Raw genomic sequence first — 18,474 nt, forward strand, 5'->3', positions numbered from 1 at the left:
CCAGCACAATTGTTCTGCATTAGAAAGATGTCTTTTAGGTGACCAGTTCCAGATAGATTGGTCTGTCTTTCTGTGCATAAACAGGCACAGCTACACAGACTGCAGTGATGAACCGCCATCTAAGAGTCGCAGGCTGCTATTGTAGCTCTTCCCCCTGATTCCTACCCAAAAATGCTCAACCCCATCAGCACCATCATTAAGCTCTAGACAGGTGGAACCCCGCCTTACATAAAGGGTGAGCCCAGCGCCCCCCCCTTCCCTGCCTGTGTCTTCTGCAGGGTTACAAAGATATAAACCAGAGGGCTATTGTGGTGGTCAGCAGCTTGCCTGAAGGCCTCACGCTTTCATTTCATCCTAATTTTAGAACTGAAGCAGAAGTAATTCTATAAGTACTTTAATGATGAAACTTAACCAGTGTGGACCGTTAGGGAGCAGGCCCGGACCGTTGGGGACACCAGCAGCTATTGGCTGTTTGACCGGGTGGCAACTGCTTCAACCAATGTGGACTGACCAGGCAGACATTCAGATCTGCAAAGGAAGAGAGCACTCAATAAAAGTTGCTTGCTGTGCATGAAGCTTGGTGCGTGTGTATGGTGCCATTCCTGCCTCCACAATCAAAGTGGCAGAGGGGTTCCATACAGTAGGAAACTGGAGAAGTCTTGTTCCTTCCGAGTACCTCAGGCAGTGGGGGAAGGAAGAGGGTGATGCACCTGGGAATTAGGATAAAAAAGGAGGCTGCGGCCTTGTCCTGGGTCTCAAGAAATCGAGACACCCCAAGGGGAAATGTCCCTTGGCCTCTCCCTTTATTCCAATACTATTACAGGACTCCTCTGTGTCCTCCCTGGAGATAACCTCTGGCGTTGTGAAGTTTGTTCCCCACAGGGACACACCCTACTCTTTCAGTGCTCATTCTCCAGCTCTTCTCTGCTTTCTAACACATCTAGAAGCCCGTGTCCTTGCTGCTGCACGGATCTCCCACGGCTCTCTGCCAGCAGCACTCCAGAGCTCCCAGCTCCAGCTGGCAGGGCCTCAGCGCCTGCCCTGTGCCCTCCCGCCCTGACGGCCACACCAGGCCCTGCTTGCCGTCCTCATGGTGGCACTCCTGGCCCCAGCGTTCTCCAAGGCCTTCTCCGGGGGCACCTTCTTGCGGCCTTTCACTCTCTGCACCAGGCCCAGCAGAGACCTGAGAGCGGCAGTGGACAAGGGCCTGCAGGGACAGCACCAGGCCCAGTGGCTTCCCTCTGACAGTGGGCCGGCTTGGGCTGGAGATGCACAAGAAATTCTTGCCTCTCAGGCTGCTCAGGCCCTTGCCTACACACACTGCCCACAGCAGCTGTGGCTGCCCCATCCCTGGCAGCGTTCCAAGCCAGGCTGGACGGGGTCTGAAACAAGCGGGCCCAGGAGAAGGTGTCCCTGCCCTTGGCAGCAGGGTTGCAACAAGACCATTTTTAAGCATCCTTCCAAGGGAGGCCCTTCTGGCCTTCTGTGGTCGCAGGGGCCGCGGTCAACTGGACTTAATTTCTGATTAGAACCAATTCACCACTGCAAGTATGGCCAATTTCAAGGAGACTCTTCACAAGCTCAGATTCACAACTTGTTGCTTTTACCTACACTACAGGTCTGGTTGAGGTCAATAAAGTCTTGCATGATCCAGGTTCTGGAATCTTGTCCTTTATTGAATCAAGAGCAACGAAATTTCCAGGTTGCTACTCATAAAAGCACTAACTATAGAACATAGTTGTGTGTCCCCAGCAGACAGAGACACGATATATGTCTTTACTACTACATTAAAAAAAACTCTTATATATTAAACTCCTTATATATACAATATAACATTTATAATTGCTACGTATGATATAAATGTATCAATTTTTTGGAAATTTTAAAATAACATGTTTTCATCCATATAAGATATAAGTGCCCTATGAGCATTAATACGTATCACAACTTAGAGTGACGCTAAATATTGGCTATATTGCATTCTTTAAACAAAATTACATATTTGACCCTTTAGAATAATTTCTTCTCATGATATAATAGTTACATAATTCATGTAGTTGACAATATTTATATTATTCCATTGGCTTTTATGATATTTTACTATTATATATGATAATTGATAAGCTTTCTAGCATATAATATGTACACAGGGGATATATATACACAAATTAACAACCTAGATCTTTACATATACAAAGTATCAGGTCAGCTCCAACACAGTTGGTACAATGCTGACCTGAAGGATTCCCATGAGGGAAGAAGGAGAAACAACGTCCATTCAGCAATCCCAAACATTGCCCAGGGATTGTGGAGTCTCCCTCCCCAGAGAGAGAGAGTCAACAACCTTGATCCGAACGCAATCCTTTGTAGTGTAGAGCGGGAAGACCTGCCGGGAGCACCCCTGAAGCAAATGATGCCACCAGTGGTCCTTTCAAACATTCCCTCATCTGAGATTCTGAGATTCGTGTCTCGGCACAAGATGAAGCCCTCAGAGGGAAAATGGACTCAAAGAAAGAGGTGGGGGAATAATAGCATTTCCTTGTGCATGTTCCTTGATCTTTGGAGCCAACCTGGTCATCACTGGATGCAGTGCTGGGGAGGCTCTTGAGACCACACTGCTGCTGCTGCTGCTGCTGCTGCTGATGGCATAGTGCTGCTACGCAGCGTTTTCCCTTCCCTCTCCGAAACCTACCTTCTCCCTTCTTTTCCCATCTCTCCTGAGAACTGGTTCTCTGCCACCCGGTGTGAGCCTCACAAGCACAGCTCTGTGCAGGAGAACCTCTTTCACTGTTCATTTCTAAGGATCCGTTTGAACCAATGCTGCAGATCCATGTACTGGTTCATTGCCTGAGAGTGGGCAACGGGATCCATCACCAGGTCATGGAAGAGATTGCGTGACCTGGCCATTAGGACCTCTGGGGGCAAGCGGATGCCCTCAGGAAGCCTCTGGTTGCCCACAATGAAGTGATTGAGGCGTCTCCTTTCCACACACGTGCGCAGGCTCTCGCTGATATCCATCAGCCGGCTCACAAAATGTCTCCTGCGCCACTGTGACGCGGGCAAGATGCTCAGGAGGTGCATGACAATGGTCTTGATGGTATAGGTGGAAAAGCCTAAGCCCAGCTGAAGACGAGTGAAGAACTGCAGGCATTTCAGGTGCAAGCTGTCAGGGGGAGCCTGCCTGGCGATGTACCTGAAGAACTTCATCTCGGCCACAGCGTAGCTCTCTGGCCAGATTGTGCTGGAGGTGTGGGCTTGCCTAGGCTGGCTGCTCACAAAGACGTCTGAGTTGCCTTGCCGCAGCCCAAAGAGGATCTCGATCCGGTAGCTTTCTCTGCCGTTGGTCACCTTGAACTGGCAGGAGCGTCTGGGGGGCAGCAGCACTAAATGCCAACTGTGTGACTCAAGCAAAGCCGGCCAGATTGCTCTCACCAGCTGGTAGAACCAGCGGGCAGTTTTCTCCACGTCCAGGTAGGAGCCCGTGCACAGGGTATGAAGGAGGCTGGGATCCTGATGCCTCCTCAGCTCCTCCTCAGGGTGGTGCAGGAAGCACAGCATGTGCTCACCCTGCTGCTCACTCGTGCAGGTGCACTCCTGCTGCACGCGGATGTGGAAGTTCCTCAAGCGCCTCTGCCATGCAGTGCCCAGCTCTAGGTGGAAGCTGTGCCCTCGGGGAGGTGTCATGGGTATGAGCACCTGGTACACAACATCCTGCTCACGGGGACTCCAACCTTCGAAGGCACTGCCCACCCCAATGGCTCCTTGCAGCACCGGATAGAAACTGTTGGACAAGACCCGTCGAAAATAAATTGCAAAATGCTCCATCAGGGTTCTTGTCCACATGCATCCTCCCTGCAGGTCCTGCACAGGCCACTGTACGCGCTCCATTATGATTCTTCCAAAGTTGTCGGCACGATCACGGAATTCTTGCACTTGATTTCCAACGTCATTGACGTTTGCTGCATTGGCAGCTTCATTGGCAGCAGCATTGTCGACATCCTCTGCACGGCCATCATCACTGTCGTCTTCCTCCACCTCCATTTCATTGTCTCCTTCATCTTCATTTCCAAAGTCTTCTTCATGTGCATGCACATTTTCAACCTCCTCTTCATTTACACCATCATGTGCTTCTCCTTGCTCCTCTGTCCTCAGGCTCCCTTTCCTCCACATATACCACAGTGCCAAGAGAAGGAGCAGGAGCCCAGCAAGAGCCCAGAGCTGCCAGTGCTGCCGGGCAGAGGAGAGCAGGTCTCCCCAGGCCAAGACACCCTGCTTCAGCAGGACCAGCTGCTCCACCTCCCGCTGCAGATGAATCTTCTCCTCTTCCTGGAGCTTGGCACGCACCTCCATTCGCAGACGTGTCACCTCGTCCAAGCCATTACCCACGGGCTGTGGGTACTGGACTAAACTTGGCAAGAGCAAGAGCCACAATACCCAGGTATCCATGGTCTGCAGGAGGATGGAGAGAAGGCCTTGAGAGGGAGGGGCTGAGAGGGAGCCAGCTGGCAGCAGGGATTGTGGGGGGCAGCAGGGACAGGAATTCCAGGGATCTGGGAGCAGGAAGCACAGGACCCCAGAGAGCTGGCAAGCAGCCAGGCCCGTTCCGCTGCCCAAGCAGCAGCAGCAGCAGCACGGTGTCCTGCCCAAGGCTGGGCCATGAGGGGCTGTTCCTGGATGCAGGGGGAAAAGCCAGCCCCGGGTACTGCGTTTCTGCCCCGGCCCTTATCCCCAGCCCAGCTTCCCCACCATGTGTGCACTCACCGCTTGCCCAAGCAATACAGGGCCAGCGTTACCTGCTGGGGCCTTGTATAGCTGCCCCCATTTGTGACATGGCCCCGTGACGTCATGGACGTCACAGTACACCACAGCCAGCCCAGCCCCACCCTTTGTCTCCACCCCAGCTCAGACTGTCGCAGGGGCCCTGGGGTACCGGTTAAGGCAGCCTTTGAGTGAATCTTCTTCAAAGAACCTCTCTTGGCCCTTCTCTTGTCTTTTTTCTCAGCTGCCGTCCACTGGCAATCTCATAGATATCCATGTTGGAAGGCACTCTTGAGGATCACGGAGTCAAAGCCTTGACTCCATGCTGAGCTTCAGTTAAATCTCTGAGTCTATAAAAGCTGCACTTTGGTTTCAGCCCTGCTGCTTTTCTGAAGAATGAGCATGACAGCATCCTCCTGGCTTCCCCACACCACTTGTGGACCAGGCCTCTGGAGAGCACTCCTTTTTTCTACTCCAGAAAGAGTTTCCCAGCACAATTGTTCTGCATTAGAAAGATGTCTTTTAGGTGACCAGTTCCAGATAGATTGGTCTGTCTTTCTGTGCATAAACAGGCACAGCTACACAGACTGCAGTGATGAACCGCCATCTAAGAGTCGCAGGCTGCTATTGTAGCTCTTCCCCCTGATTCCTACCCAAAAATGCTCAACCCCATCAGCACCATCATTAAGCTCTAGACAGGTGGAACCCCGCCTTACATAAAGGGTGAGCCCAGCGCCCCCCCCTTCCCTGCCTGTGTCTTCTGCAGGGTTACAAAGATATAAACCAGAGGGCTATTGTGGTGGTCAGCAGCTTGCCTGAAGGCCTCACGCTTTCATTTCATCCTAATTTTAGAACTGAAGCAGAAGTAATTCTATAAGTACTTTAATGATGAAACTTAACCAGTGTGGACCGTTAGGGAGCAGGCCCGGACCGTTGGGGACACCAGCAGCTATTGGCTGTTTGACCGGGTGGCAACTGCTTCAACCAATGTGGACTGACCAGGCAGACATTCAGATCTGCAAAGGAAGAGAGCACTCAATAAAAGTTGCTTGCTGTGCATGAAGCTTGGTGCGTGTGTATGGTGCCATTCCTGCCTCCACAATCAAAGTGGCAGAGGGGTTCCATACAGTAGGAAACTGGAGAAGTCTTGTTCCTTCCGAGTACCTCAGGCAGTGGGGGAAGGAAGAGGGTGATGCACCTGGGAATTAGGATAAAAAAGGAGGCTGCGGCCTTGTCCTGGGTCTCAAGAAATCGAGACACCCCAAGGGGAAATGTCCCTTGGCCTCTCCCTTTATTCCAATACTATTACAGGACTCCTCTGTGTCCTCCCTGGAGATAACCTCTGGCGTTGTGAAGTTTGTTCCCCACAGGGACACACCCTACTCTTTCAGTGCTCATTCTCCAGCTCTTCTCTGCTTTCTAACACATCTAGAAGCCCGTGTCCTTGCTGCTGCACGGATCTCCCACGGCTCTCTGCCAGCAGCACTCCAGAGCTCCCAGCTCCAGCTGGCAGGGCCTCAGCGCCTGCCCTGTGCCCTCCCGCCCTGACGGCCACACCAGGCCCTGCTTGCCGTCCTCATGGTGGCACTCCTGGCCCCAGCGTTCTCCAAGGCCTTCTCCGGGGGCACCTTCTTGCGGCCTTTCACTCTCTGCACCAGGCCCAGCAGAGACCTGAGAGCGGCAGTGGACAAGGGCCTGCAGGGACAGCACCAGGCCCAGTGGCTTCCCTCTGACAGTGGGCCGGCTTGGGCTGGAGATGCACAAGAAATTCTTGCCTCTCAGGCTGCTCAGGCCCTTGCCTACACACACTGCCCACAGCAGCTGTGGCTGCCCCATCCCTGGCAGCGTTCCAAGCCAGGCTGGACGGGGTCTGAAACAAGCGGGCCCAGGAGAAGGTGTCCCTGCCCTTGGCAGCAGGGTTGCAACAAGACCATTTTTAAGCATCCTTCCAAGGGAGGCCCTTCTGGCCTTCTGTGGTCGCAGGGGCCGCGGTCAACTGGACTTAATTTCTGATTAGAACCAATTCACCACTGCAAGTATGGCCAATTTCAAGGAGACTCTTCACAAGCTCAGATTCACAACTTGTTGCTTTTACCTACACTACAGGTCTGGTTGAGGTCAATAAAGTCTTGCATGATCCAGGTTCTGGAATCTTGTCCTTTATTGAATCAAGAGCAACGAAATTTCCAGGTTGCTACTCATAAAAGCACTAACTATAGAACATAGTTGTGTGTCCCCAGCAGACAGAGACACGATATATGTCTTTACTACTACATTAAAAAAAACTCTTATATATTAAACTCCTTATATATACAATATAACATTTATAATTGCTACGTATGATATAAATGTATCAATTTTTTGGAAATTTTAAAATAACATGTTTTCATCCATATAAGATATAAGTGCCCTATGAGCATTAATACGTATCACAACTTAGAGTGACGCTAAATATTGGCTATATTGCATTCTTTAAACAAAATTACATATTTGACCCTTTAGAATAATTTCTTCTCATGATATAATAGTTACATAATTCATGTAGTTGACAATATTTATATTATTCCATTGGCTTTTATGATATTTTACTATTATATATGATAATTGATAAGCTTTCTAGCATATAATATGTACACAGGGGATATATATACACAAATTAACAACCTAGATCTTTACATATACAAAGTATCAGGTCAGCTCCAACACAGTTGGTACAATGCTGACCTGAAGGATTCCCATGAGGGAAGAAGGAGAAACAACGTCCATTCAGCAATCCCAAACATTGCCCAGGGATTGTGGAGTCTCCCTCCCCAGAGAGAGAGAGTCAACAACCTTGATCCGAACGCAATCCTTTGTAGTGTAGAGCGGGAAGACCTGCCGGGAGCACCCCTGAAGCAAATGATGCCACCAGTGGTCCTTTCAAACATTCCCTCATCTGAGATTCTGAGATTCGTGTCTCGGCACAAGATGAAGCCCTCAGAGGGAAAATGGACTCAAAGAAAGAGGTGGGGGAATAATAGCATTTCCTTGTGCATGTTCCTTGATCTTTGGAGCCAACCTGGTCATCACTGGATGCAGTGCTGGGGAGGCTCTTGAGACCACACTGCTGCTGCTGCTGCTGCTGCTGCTGATGGCATAGTGCTGCTACGCAGCGTTTTCCCTTCCCTCTCCGAAACCTACCTTCTCCCTTCTTTTCCCATCTCTCCTGAGAACTGGTTCTCTGCCACCCGGTGTGAGCCTCACAAGCACAGCTCTGTGCAGGAGAACCTCTTTCACTGTTCATTTCTAAGGATCCGTTTGAACCAATGCTGCAGATCCATGTACTGGTTCATTGCCTGAGAGTGGGCAACGGGATCCATCACCAGGTCATGGAAGAGATTGCGTGACCTGGCCATTAGGACCTCTGGGGGCAAGCGGATGCCCTCAGGAAGCCTCTGGTTGCCCACAATGAAGTGATTGAGGCGTCTCCTTTCCACACACGTGCGCAGGCTCTCGCTGATATCCATCAGCCGGCTCACAAAATGTCTCCTGCGCCACTGTGACGCGGGCAAGATGCTCAGGAGGTGCATGACAATGGTCTTGATGGTATAGGTGGAAAAGCCTAAGCCCAGCTGAAGACGAGTGAAGAACTGCAGGCATTTCAGGTGCAAGCTGTCAGGGGGAGCCTGCCTGGCGATGTACCTGAAGAACTTCATCTCGGCCACAGCGTAGCTCTCTGGCCAGATTGTGCTGGAGGTGTGGGCTTGCCTAGGCTGGCTGCTCACAAAGACGTCTGAGTTGCCTTGCCGCACCCCAAAGAGGATCTCGATCCGGTAGCTTTCTCTGCCGTTGGTCACCTTGAACTGGCAGGAGCGTCTGGGGGGCAGCAGCACTAAATGCCAACTGTGTGACTCAAGCAAAGCCGGCCAGATTGCTCTCACCAGCTGGTAGAACCAGCGGGCAGTTTTCTCCACGTCCAGGTAGGAGCCCGTGCACAGGGTATGAAGGAGGCTGGGATCCTGATGCCTCCTCAGCTCCTCCTCAGGGTGGTGCAGGAAGCACAGCATGTGCTCACCCTGCTGCTCACTCGTGCAGGTGCACTCCTGCTGCACGCGGATGTGGAAGTTCCTCAAGCGCCTCTGCCATGCAGTGCCCAGCTCTAGGTGGAAGCTGTGCCCTCGGGGAGGTGTCATGGGTATGAGCACCTGGTACACAACATCCTGCTCACGGGGACTCCAACCTTCGAAGGCACTGCCCACCCCAATGGCTCCTTGCAGCACCGGATAGAAACTGTTGGACAAGACCCGTCGAAAATAAATTGCAAAATGCTCCATCAGGGTTCTTGTCCACATGCATCCTCCCTGCAGGTCCTGCACATGCCACTGTACGCGCTCCATTATGATTCTTCCAAAGTTGTCGGCACGATCACGGAATTCTTGCACTTGATTTCCAACGTCATTGACGTTTGCTGCATTGGCAGCTTCATTGCCAGCTTCATTGGCAGCAGCATTGTCGACATCCTCTGCACGGCCATCATCACTGTCGTCTTCCTCCACCTCCATTTCATTGTCTCCTTCATCTTCATTTCCAAAGTCTTCTTCATGTGCATGCACATTTTCAACCTCCTCTTCATTTACACCATCATGTGCTTCTCCTTGCTCCTCTGTCCTCAGGCTCCCTTTCCTCCACATATACCACAGTGCCAAGAGAAGGAGCAGGAGCCCAGCAAGAGCCCAGAGCTGCCAGTGCTGCCGGGCAGAGGAGAGCAGGTCTCCCCAGGCCAAGACACCCTGCTTCAGCAGGACCAGCTGCTCCACCTCCCGCTGCAGATGAATCTTCTCCTCTTCCTGGAGCTTGGCACGCACCTCCATTCGCAGACGTGTCACCTCGTCCAAGCCATTACCCACGGGCTGTGGGTACTGGACTAAACTTGGCAAGAGCAAGAGCCACAATACCCAGGTATCCATGGTCTGCAGGAGGATGGAGAGAAGGCCTTGAGAGGGAGGGGCTGAGAGGGAGCCAGCTGGCAGCAGGGATTGTGGGGGGCAGCAGGGACAGGAATTCCAGGGATCTGGGAGCAGGAAGCACAGGACCCCAGAGAGCTGGCAAGCAGCCAGGCCCGTTCCGCTGCCCGAGCAGCAGCAGCAGCAGCACGGTGTCCTGCCCAAGGCTGGGCCATGAGGGGCTGTTCCTGGATGCAGGGGGAAAAGCCAGCCCCGGGTACTGCGTTTCTGCCCCGGCCCTTATCCCCAGCCCAGCTTCCCCACCATGTGTGCACTCACCGCTTGCCCAAGCAATACAGGGCCAGCGTTACCTGCTGGGGCCTTGTATAGCTGCCCCCATTTGTGACATGGCCCCGTCACGTCATGGACGTCACAGTACACCACAGCCAGCCCAGCCCCACCCTTTGTCCCCACCCCAGCTCAGACTGTCGCAGGGGCCCTGGGGTACCGGTTAAGGCAGCCTTTGAGTGAATCTTCTTCAAAGAACCTCTCTTGGCCCTTCTCTTGTCTTTTTTCTCAGCTGCCGTCCACTGGCAATCTCATAGATATCCATGTTGGAAGGCACTCTTGAGGATCACGGAGTCAAAGCCTTGACTCCATGCTGAGCTTCAGTTAAATCTCTGAGTCTATAAAAGCTGCACTTTGGTTTCAGCCCTGCTGCTTTTCTGAAGAATGAGCATGACAGCATCCTCCTGGCTTCCCCACACCACTTGTGGACCAGGCCTCTGGAGAGCACTCCTTTTTTCTACTCCAGAAAGAGTTTCCCAGCACAATTGTTCTGCATTAGAAAGATGTCTTTTAGGTGACCAGTTCCAGATAGATTGGTCTGTCTTTCTGTGCATAAACAGGCACAGCTACACAGACTGCAGTGATGAACCGCCATCTAAGAGTCGCAGGCTGCTATTGTAGCTCTTCCCCCTGATTCCTACCCAAAAATGCTCAACCCCATCAGCACCATCATTAAGCTCTAGACAGGTGGAACCCCGCCTTACATAAAGGGTGAGCCCAGCGCCCCCCCCTTCCCTGCCTGTGTCTTCTGCAGGGTTACAAAGATATAAACCAGAGGGCTATTGTGGTGGTCAGCAGCTTGCCTGAAGGCCTCACGCTTTCATTTCATCCTAATTTTAGAACTGAAGCAGAAGTAATTCTATAAGTACTTTAATGATGAAACTTAACCAGTGTGGACCGTTAGGGAGCAGGCCCGGACCGTTGGGGACACCAGCAGCTATTGGCTGTTTGACCGGGTGGCAACTGCTTCAACCAATGTGGACTGACCAGGCAGACATTCAGATCTGCAAAGGAAGAGAGCACTCAATAAAAGTTGCTTGCTGTGCATGAAGCTTGGTGCGTGTGTATGGTGCCATTCCTGCCTCCACAATCAAAGTGGCAGAGGGGTTCCATACAGTAGGAAACTGGAGAAGTCTTGTTCCTTCCGAGTACCTCAGGCAGTGGGGGAAGGAAGAGGGTGATGCACCTGGGAATTAGGATAAAAAAGGAGGCTGCGGCCTTGTCCTGGGTCTCAAGAAATCGAGACACCCCAAGGGGAAATGTCCCTTGGCCTCTCCCTTTATTCCAATACTATTACAGGACTCCTCTGTGTCCTCCCTGGAGATAACCTCTGGCGTTGTGAAGTTTGTTCCCCACAGGGACACACCCTACTCTTTCAGTGCTCATTCTCCAGCTCTTCTCTGCTTTCTAACACATCTAGAAGCCCGTGTCCTTGCTGCTGCACGGATCTCCCACGGCTCTCTGCCAGCAGCACTCCAGAGCTCCCAGCTCCAGCTGGCAGGGCCTCAGCGCCTGCCCTGTGCCCTCCCGCCCTGACGGCCACACCAGGCCCTGCTTGCCGTCCTCATGGTGGCACTCCTGGCCCCAGCGTTCTCCAAGGCCTTCTCCGGGGGCACCTTCTTGCGGCCTTTCACTCTCTGCACCAGGCCCAGCAGAGACCTGAGAGCGGCAGTGGACAAGGGCCTGCAGGGACAGCACCAGGCCCAGTGGCTTCCCTCTGACAGTGGGCCGGCTTGGGCTGGAGATGCACAAGAAATTCTTGCCTCTCAGGCTGCTCAGGCCCTTGCCTACACACACTGCCCACAGCAGCTGTGGCTGCCCCATCCCTGGCAGCGTTCCAAGCCAGGCTGGACGGGGTCTGAAACAAGCGGGCCCAGGAGAAGGTGTCCCTGCCCTTGGCAGCAGGGTTGCAACAAGACCATTTTTAAGCATCCTTCCAAGGGAGGCCCTTCTGGCCTTCTGTGGTCGCAGGGGCCGCGGTCAACTGGACTTAATTTCTGATTAGAACCAATTCACCACTGCAAGTATGGCCAATTTCAAGGAGACTCTTCACAAGCTCAGATTCACAACTTGTTGCTTTTACCTACACTACAGGTCTGGTTGAGGTCAATAAAGTCTTGCATGATCCAGGTTCTGGAATCTTGTCCTTTATTGAATCAAGAGCAACGAAATTTCCAGGTTGCTACTCATAAAAGCACTAACTATAGAACATAGTTGTGTGTCCCCAGCAGACAGAGACACGATATATGTCTTTACTACTACATTAAAAAAAACTCTTATATATTAAACTCCTTATATATACAATATAACATTTATAATTGCTACGTATGATATAAATGTATCAATTTTTTGGAAATTTTAAAATAACATGTTTTCATCCATATAAGATATAAGTGCCCTATGAGCATTAATACGTATCACAACTTAGAGTGACGCTAAATATTGGCTATATTGCATTCTTTAAACAAAATTACATATTTGACCCTTTAGAATAATTTCTTCTCATGATATAATAGTTACATAATTCATGTAGTTGACAATATTTATATTATTCCATTGGCTTTTATGATATTTTACTATTATATATGATAATTGATAAGCTTTCTAGCATATAATATGTACACAGGGGATATATATACACAAATTAACAACCTAGATCTTTACATATACAAAGTATCAGGTCAGCTCCAACACAGTTGGTACAATGCTGACCTGAAGGATTCCCATGAGGGAAGAAGGAGAAACAACGTCCATTCAGCAATCCCAAACATTGCCCAGGGATTGTGGAGTCTCCCTCCCCAGAGAGAGAGAGTCAACAACCTTGATCCGAACGCAATCCTTTGTAGTGTAGAGCGGGAAGACCTGCCGGGAGCACCCCTGAAGCAAATGATGCCACCAGTGGTCCTTTCAAACATTCCCTCATCTGAGATTCTGAGATTCGTGTCTCGGCACAAGATGAAGCCCTCAGAGGGAAAATGGACTCAAAGAAAGAGGTGGGGGAATAATAGCATTTCCTTGTGCATGTTCCTTGATCTTTGGAGCCAACCTGGTCATCACTGGATGCAGTGCTGGGGAGGCTCTTGAGACCACACTGCTGCTGCTGCTGCTGCTGCTGCTGATGGCATAGTGCTGCTACGCAGCGTTTTCCCTTCCCTCTCCGAAACCTACCTTCTCCCTTCTTTTCCCATCTCTCCTGAGAACTGGTTCTCTGCCACCCGGTGTGAGCCTCACAAGCACAGCTCTGTGCAGGAGAACCTCTTTCACTGTTCATTTCTAAGGATCCGTTTGAACCAATGCTGCAGATCCATGTACTGGTTCATTGCCTGAGAGTGGGCAACGGGATCCATCACCAGGTCATGGAAGAGATTGCGTGACCTGGCCATTAGGACCTCTGGGGGCAAGCGGATGCCCTCAGGAAGCCTCTGGTTGCCCACAATGAAGTGATTGAGGCGTCTCCTTTCCACACACGTGCGCAGGCTCTCGCTGATATCCATCAGCCGGCTCACAAAATGTCTCCTGCGCCACTGTGACGCGGGCAAGATGCTCAGGAGGTGCATGACAATGGTCTTGATGGTATAGGTGGAAAAGCCTAAGCCCAGCTGAAGACGAGTGAAGAACTGCAGGCATTTCAGGTGCAAGCTGTCAGGGGGAGCCTGCCTGGCGATGTACCTGAAGAACTTCATCTCGGCCACAGCGTAGCTCTCTGGCCAGATTGTGCTGGAGGTGTGGGCTTGCCTAGGCTGGCTGCTCACAAAGACGTCTGAGTTGCCTTGCCGCACCCCAAAGAGGATCTCGATCCGGTAGCTTTCTCTGCCGTTGGTCACCTTGAACTGGCAGGAGCGTCTGGGGGGCAGCAGCACTAAATGCCAACTGTGTGACTCAAGCAAAGCCGGCCAGATTGCTCTCACCAGCTGGTAGAACCAGCGGGCAGTTTTCTCCACGTCCAGGTAGGAGCCCGTGCACAGGGTATGAAGGAGGCTGGGATCCTGATGCCTCCTCAGCTCCTCCTCAGGGTGGTGCAGGAAGCACAGCATGTGCTCACCCTGCTGCTCACTCGTGCAGGTGCACTCCTGCTGCACGCGGATGTGGAAGTTCCTCAAGCGCCTCTGCCATGCAGTGCCCAGCTCTAGGTGGAAGCTGTGCCCTCGGGGAGGTGTCATGGGTATGAGCACCTGGTACACAACATCCTGCTCACGGGGACTCCAACCTTCGAAGGCACTGCCCACCCCAATGGCTCCTTGCAGCACCGGATAGAAACTGTTGGACAAGACCCGTCGAAAATAAATTGCAAAATGCTCCATCAGGGTTCTTGTCCACATGCATCCTCCCTGCAGGTCCTGCACATGCCACTGTACGCGCTCCATTATGATTCTTCCAAAGTTGTCGGCACGATCACGGAATTCTTGCACTTGATTTCCAACGTCATTGACGTTTGCTGCATTGGCAGCTTCATTGCCAGCTTCATTGGCAGCAGCATTGTCGACATCCTCTGCACGGCCATCATCACTGTCGTCTTCCTCCACCTCCATTTCATTGTCTCCTTCATCTTCATTTCCAAAGTCTTCTTCATGTGCATGCACATTTTCAACCTCCTCTTCATTTACACCATCATGTGCTTCTCCTTGCTCCTCTGTCCTCAGGCTCCCTTTCCTCCACATATACCACAGTGCCAAGAGAAGGAGCAGGAGCCCAGCAAGAGCCCAGAGCTGCCAGTGCTGCCGGGCAGAGGAGAGCAGGTCTCCCCAGGCCAAGACACCCTGCTTCAGCAGGACCAGCTGCTCCACCTCCCGCTGCAGATGAATCTTCTCCTCTTCCTGGAGCTTGGCACGCACCTCCATTCGCAGACGTGTCACCTCGTCCAAGCCATTACCCACGGGCTGTGGGTACTGGACTAAACTTGGCAAGAGCAAGAGCCACAATACCCAGGTATCCATGGTCTGCAGGAGGATGGAGAGAAGGCCTTGAGAGGGAGGGGCTGAGAGGGAGCCAGCTGGCAGCAGGGATTGTGGGGGGCAGCAGGGACAGGAATTCCAGGGATCTGGGAGCAGGAAGCACAGGACCCCAGAGAGCTGGCAAGCAGCCAGGCCCGTTCCGCTGCCCGAGCAGCAGCAGCAGCAGCACGGTGTCCTGCCCAAGGCTGGGCCATGAGGGGCTGTTCCTGGATGCAGGGGGAAAAGCCAGCCCCGGGTACTGCGTTTCTGCCCCGGCCCTTATCCCCAGCCCAGCTTCCCCACCATGTGTGCACTCACCGCTTGCCCAAGCAATACAGGGCCAGCGTTACCTGCTGGGGCCTTGTATAGCTGCCCCCATTTGTGACATGGCCCCGTCACGTCATGGACGTCACAGTACACCACAGCCAGCCCAGCCCCACCCTTTGTCCCCACCCCAGCTCAGACTGTCGCAGGGGCCCTGGGGTACCGGTTAAGGCAGCCTTTGAGTGAATCTTCTTCAAAGAACCTCTCTTGGCCCTTCTCTTGTCTTTTTTCTCAGCTGCCGTCCACTGGCAATCTCATAGATATCCATGTTGGAAGGCACTCTTGAGGATCACGGAGTCAAAGCCTTGACTCCATGCTGAGCTTCAGTTAAATCTCTGAGTCTATAAAAGCTGCACTTTGGTTTCAGCCCTGCTGCTTTTCTGAAGAATGAGCATGACAGCATCCTCCTGGCTTCCCCACACCACTTGTGGACCAGGCCTCTGGAGAGCACTCCTTTTTTCTACTCCAGAAAGAGTTTCCCAGCACAATTGTTCTGCATTAGAAAGATGTCTTTTAGGTGACCAGTTCCAGATAGATTGGTCTGTCTTTCTGTGCATAAACAGGCACAGCTACACAGACTGCAGTGATGAACCGCCATCTAAGAGTCGCAGGCTGCTATTGTAGCTCTTCCCCCTGATTCCTACCCAAAAATGCTCAACCCCATCAGCACCATCATTAAGCTCTAGACAGGTGGAACCCCGCCTTACATAAAGGGTGAGCCCAGCGCCCCCCCCTTCCCTGCCTGTGTCTTCTGCAGGGTTACAAAGATATAAACCAGAGGGCTATTGTGGTGGTCAGCAGCTTGCCTGAAGGCCTCACGCTTTCATTTCATCCTAATTTTAGAACTGAAGCAGAAGTAATTCTATAAGTACTTTAATGATGAAACTTAACCAGTGTGGACCGTTAGGGAGCAGGCCCGGACCGTTGGGGACACCAGCAGCTATTGGCTGTTTGACCGGGTGGCAACTGCTTCAACCAATGTGGACTGACCAGGCAGACATTCAGATCTGCAAAGGAAGAGAGCACTCAATAAAAGTTGCTTGCTGTGCATGAAGCTTGGTGCGTGTGTATGGTGCCATTCCTGCCTCCACAATCAAAGTGGCAGAGGGGTTCCATACAGTAGGAAACTGGAGAAGTCTTGTTCCTTCCGAGTACCTCAGGCAGTGGGGGAAGGAAGAGGGTGATGCACCTGGGAATTAGGATAAAAAAGGAGGCTGCGGCCTTGTCCTGGGTCTCAAGAAATCGAGACACCCCAAGGGGAAATGTCCCTTGGCCTCTCCCTTTATTCCAATACTATTACAGGACTCCTCTGTGTCCTCCCTGGAGATAACCTCTGGCGTTGTGAAGTTTGTTCCCCACAGGGACACACCCTACTCTTTCAGTGCTCATTCTCCAGCTCTTCTCTGCTTTCTAACACATCTAGAAGCCCGTGTCCTTGCTGCTGCACGGATCTCCCACGGCTCTCTGCCAGCAGCACTCCAGAGCTCCCAGCTCCAGCTGGCAGGGCCTCAGCGCCTGCCCTGTGCCCTCCCGCCCTGACGGCCACACCAGGCCCTGCTTGCCGTCCTCATGGTGGCACTCCTGGCCCCAGCGTTCTCCAAGGCCTTCTCCGGGGGCACCTTCTTGCGGCCTTTCACTCTCTGCACCAGGCCCAGCAGAGACCTGAGAGCGGCAGTGGACAAGGGCCTGCAGGGACAGCACCAGGCCCAGTGGCTTCCCTCTGACAGTGGGCCGGCTTGGGCTGGAGATGCACAAGAAATTCTTGCCTCTCAGGCTGCTCAGGCCCTTGCCTACACACACTGCCCACAGCAGCTGTGGCTGCCCCATCCCTGGCAGCGTTCCAAGCCAGGCTGGACGGGGTCTGAAACAAGCGGGCCCAGGAGAAGGTGTCCCTGCCCTTGGCAGCAGGGTTGCAACAAGACCATTTTTAAGCATCCTTCCAAGGGAGGCCCTTCTGGCCTTCTGTGGTCGCAGGGGCCGCGGTCAACTGGACTTAATTTCTGATTAGAACCAATTCACCACTGCAAGTATGGCCAATTTCAAGGAGACTCTTCACAAGCTCAGATTCACAACTTGTTGCTTTTACCTACACTACAGGTCTGGTTGAGGTCAATAAAGTCTTGCATGATCCAGGTTCTGGAATCTTGTCCTTTATTGAATCAAGAGCAACGAAATTTCCAGGTTGCTACTCATAAAAGCACTAACTATAGAACATAGTTGTGTGTCCCCAGCAGACAGAGACACGATATATGTCTTTACTACTACATTAAAAAAAACTCTTATATATTAAACTCCTTATATATACAATATAACATTTATAATTGCTACGTATGATATAAATGTATCAATTTTTTGGAAATTTTAAAATAACATGTTTTCATCCATATAAGATATAAGTGCCCTATGAGCATTAATACGTATCACAACTTAGAGTGACGCTAAATATTGGCTATATTGCATTCTTTAAACAAAATTACATATTTGACCCTTTAGAATAATTTCTTCTCATGATATAATAGTTACATAATTCATGTAGTTGACAATATTTATATTATTCCATTGGCTTTTATGATATTTTACTATTATATATGATAATTGATAAGCTTTCTAGCATATAATATGTACACAGGGGATATATATACACAAATTAACAACCTAGATCTTTACATATACAAAGTATCAGGTCAGCTCCAACACAGTTGGTACAATGCTGACCTGAAGGATTCCCATGAGGGAAGAAGGAGAAACAACGTCCATTCAGCAATCCCAAACATTGCCCAGGGATTGTGGAGTCTCCCTCCCCAGAGAGAGAGAGTCAACAACCTTGATCCGAACGCAATCCTTTGTAGTGTAGAGCGGGAAGACCTGCCGGGAGCACCCCTGAAGCAAATGATGCCACCAGTGGTCCTTTCAAACATTCCCTCATCTGAGATTCTGAGATTCGTGTCTCGGCACAAGATGAAGCCCTCAGAGGGAAAATGGACTCAAAGAAAGAGGTGGGGGAATAATAGCATTTCCTTGTGCATGTTCCTTGATCTTTGGAGCCAACCTGGTCATCACTGGATGCAGTGCTGGGGAGGCTCTTGAGACCACACTGCTGCTGCTGCTGCTGCTGCTGCTGATGGCATAGTGCTGCTACGCAGCGTTTTCCCTTCCCTCTCCGAAACCTACCTTCTCCCTTCTTTTCCCAT

General features: G+C 51.5%; 3 protein-coding genes across 3 annotated transcripts; all 3 read right to left on the reverse strand.

The window, feature by feature from the left end:
- Positions 1-522: 522 nt before the first annotated feature.
- Positions 523-7,958, reverse strand: LOC132073515 (inositol 1,4,5-trisphosphate receptor-interacting protein-like 1). The gene is made up of 6 exons (XM_059472608.1): positions 7,939-7,958; positions 6,330-6,453; positions 4,020-4,449; positions 2,789-3,926; positions 1,084-1,207; positions 523-528 (listed from the first exon to the last, which is right to left on the reverse strand). Exons 1-6 carry the CDS (start codon positions 7,956-7,958, stop codon positions 523-525), a joined length of 1,842 nt encoding a protein of 613 aa, XP_059328591.1.
- A 72-nt stretch (positions 7,959-8,030) lies between these two features.
- LOC132073516 (inositol 1,4,5-trisphosphate receptor-interacting protein-like 1) lies at positions 8,031-13,216 on the reverse strand. Its single transcript, XM_059472609.1, has 4 exons — positions 13,197-13,216; positions 11,588-11,711; positions 9,527-9,707; positions 8,031-9,415 (listed from the first exon to the last, which is right to left on the reverse strand). Exons 1-4 carry the CDS (start codon positions 13,214-13,216, stop codon positions 8,031-8,033), a joined length of 1,710 nt encoding a protein of 569 aa, XP_059328592.1.
- Positions 13,217-13,288: 72 nt separating this feature from the next.
- LOC132073517 (inositol 1,4,5-trisphosphate receptor-interacting protein-like 1) lies at positions 13,289-18,474 on the reverse strand. The gene is made up of 4 exons (XM_059472610.1): positions 18,455-18,474; positions 16,846-16,969; positions 14,785-14,965; positions 13,289-14,673 (listed from the first exon to the last, which is right to left on the reverse strand). Exons 1-4 carry the CDS (start codon positions 18,472-18,474, stop codon positions 13,289-13,291), a joined length of 1,710 nt encoding a protein of 569 aa, XP_059328593.1.

The sequence above is a fragment of the Ammospiza nelsoni genome, chromosome 5 (genome assembly GCF_027579445.1).
Source record: "Ammospiza nelsoni isolate bAmmNel1 chromosome 5, bAmmNel1.pri, whole genome shotgun sequence".
Classification (NCBI taxonomy): Eukaryota; Metazoa; Chordata; class Aves; order Passeriformes; family Passerellidae; genus Ammospiza; species Ammospiza nelsoni.

Excerpts from the sequence above, each read along its gene's own strand:
- LOC132073515 (XM_059472608.1), bottom strand. The coding sequence starts at position 7,958 with ATGGGAAAAGAAGGGAGAAG. Across the intron at positions 4,450-6,329 it reads GGAGTGCCACCATGAGGACG|ACCATGGATACCTGGGTATT; the intron begins GCAAGCAGGGCC and ends ATCCTCCTGCAG. Across the intron at positions 3,927-4,019 it reads GGAGGTGGAGGAAGACGACA|AATTCCGTGATCGTGCCGAC; the intron begins GTGATGATGGCC and ends ATCAAGTGCAAG.
- LOC132073516 (XM_059472609.1), bottom strand. The coding sequence starts at position 13,216 with ATGGGAAAAGAAGGGAGAAG. Across the intron at positions 11,712-13,196 it reads ATGGGAAAAGAAGGGAGAAG|GCCCTTGTCCACTGCCGCTC; the intron begins GTAGGTTTCGGA and ends CTGTCCCTGCAG. Across the intron at positions 9,416-9,526 it reads GCTGGTCCTGCTGAAGCAGG|GGAGCCTGAGGACAGAGGAG; the intron begins GTGTCTTGGCCT and ends TGTGGAGGAAAG.
- LOC132073517 (XM_059472610.1), bottom strand. The coding sequence starts at position 18,474 with ATGGGAAAAGAAGGGAGAAG. Across the intron at positions 16,970-18,454 it reads ATGGGAAAAGAAGGGAGAAG|GCCCTTGTCCACTGCCGCTC; the intron begins GTAGGTTTCGGA and ends CTGTCCCTGCAG. Across the intron at positions 14,674-14,784 it reads GCTGGTCCTGCTGAAGCAGG|GGAGCCTGAGGACAGAGGAG; the intron begins GTGTCTTGGCCT and ends TGTGGAGGAAAG.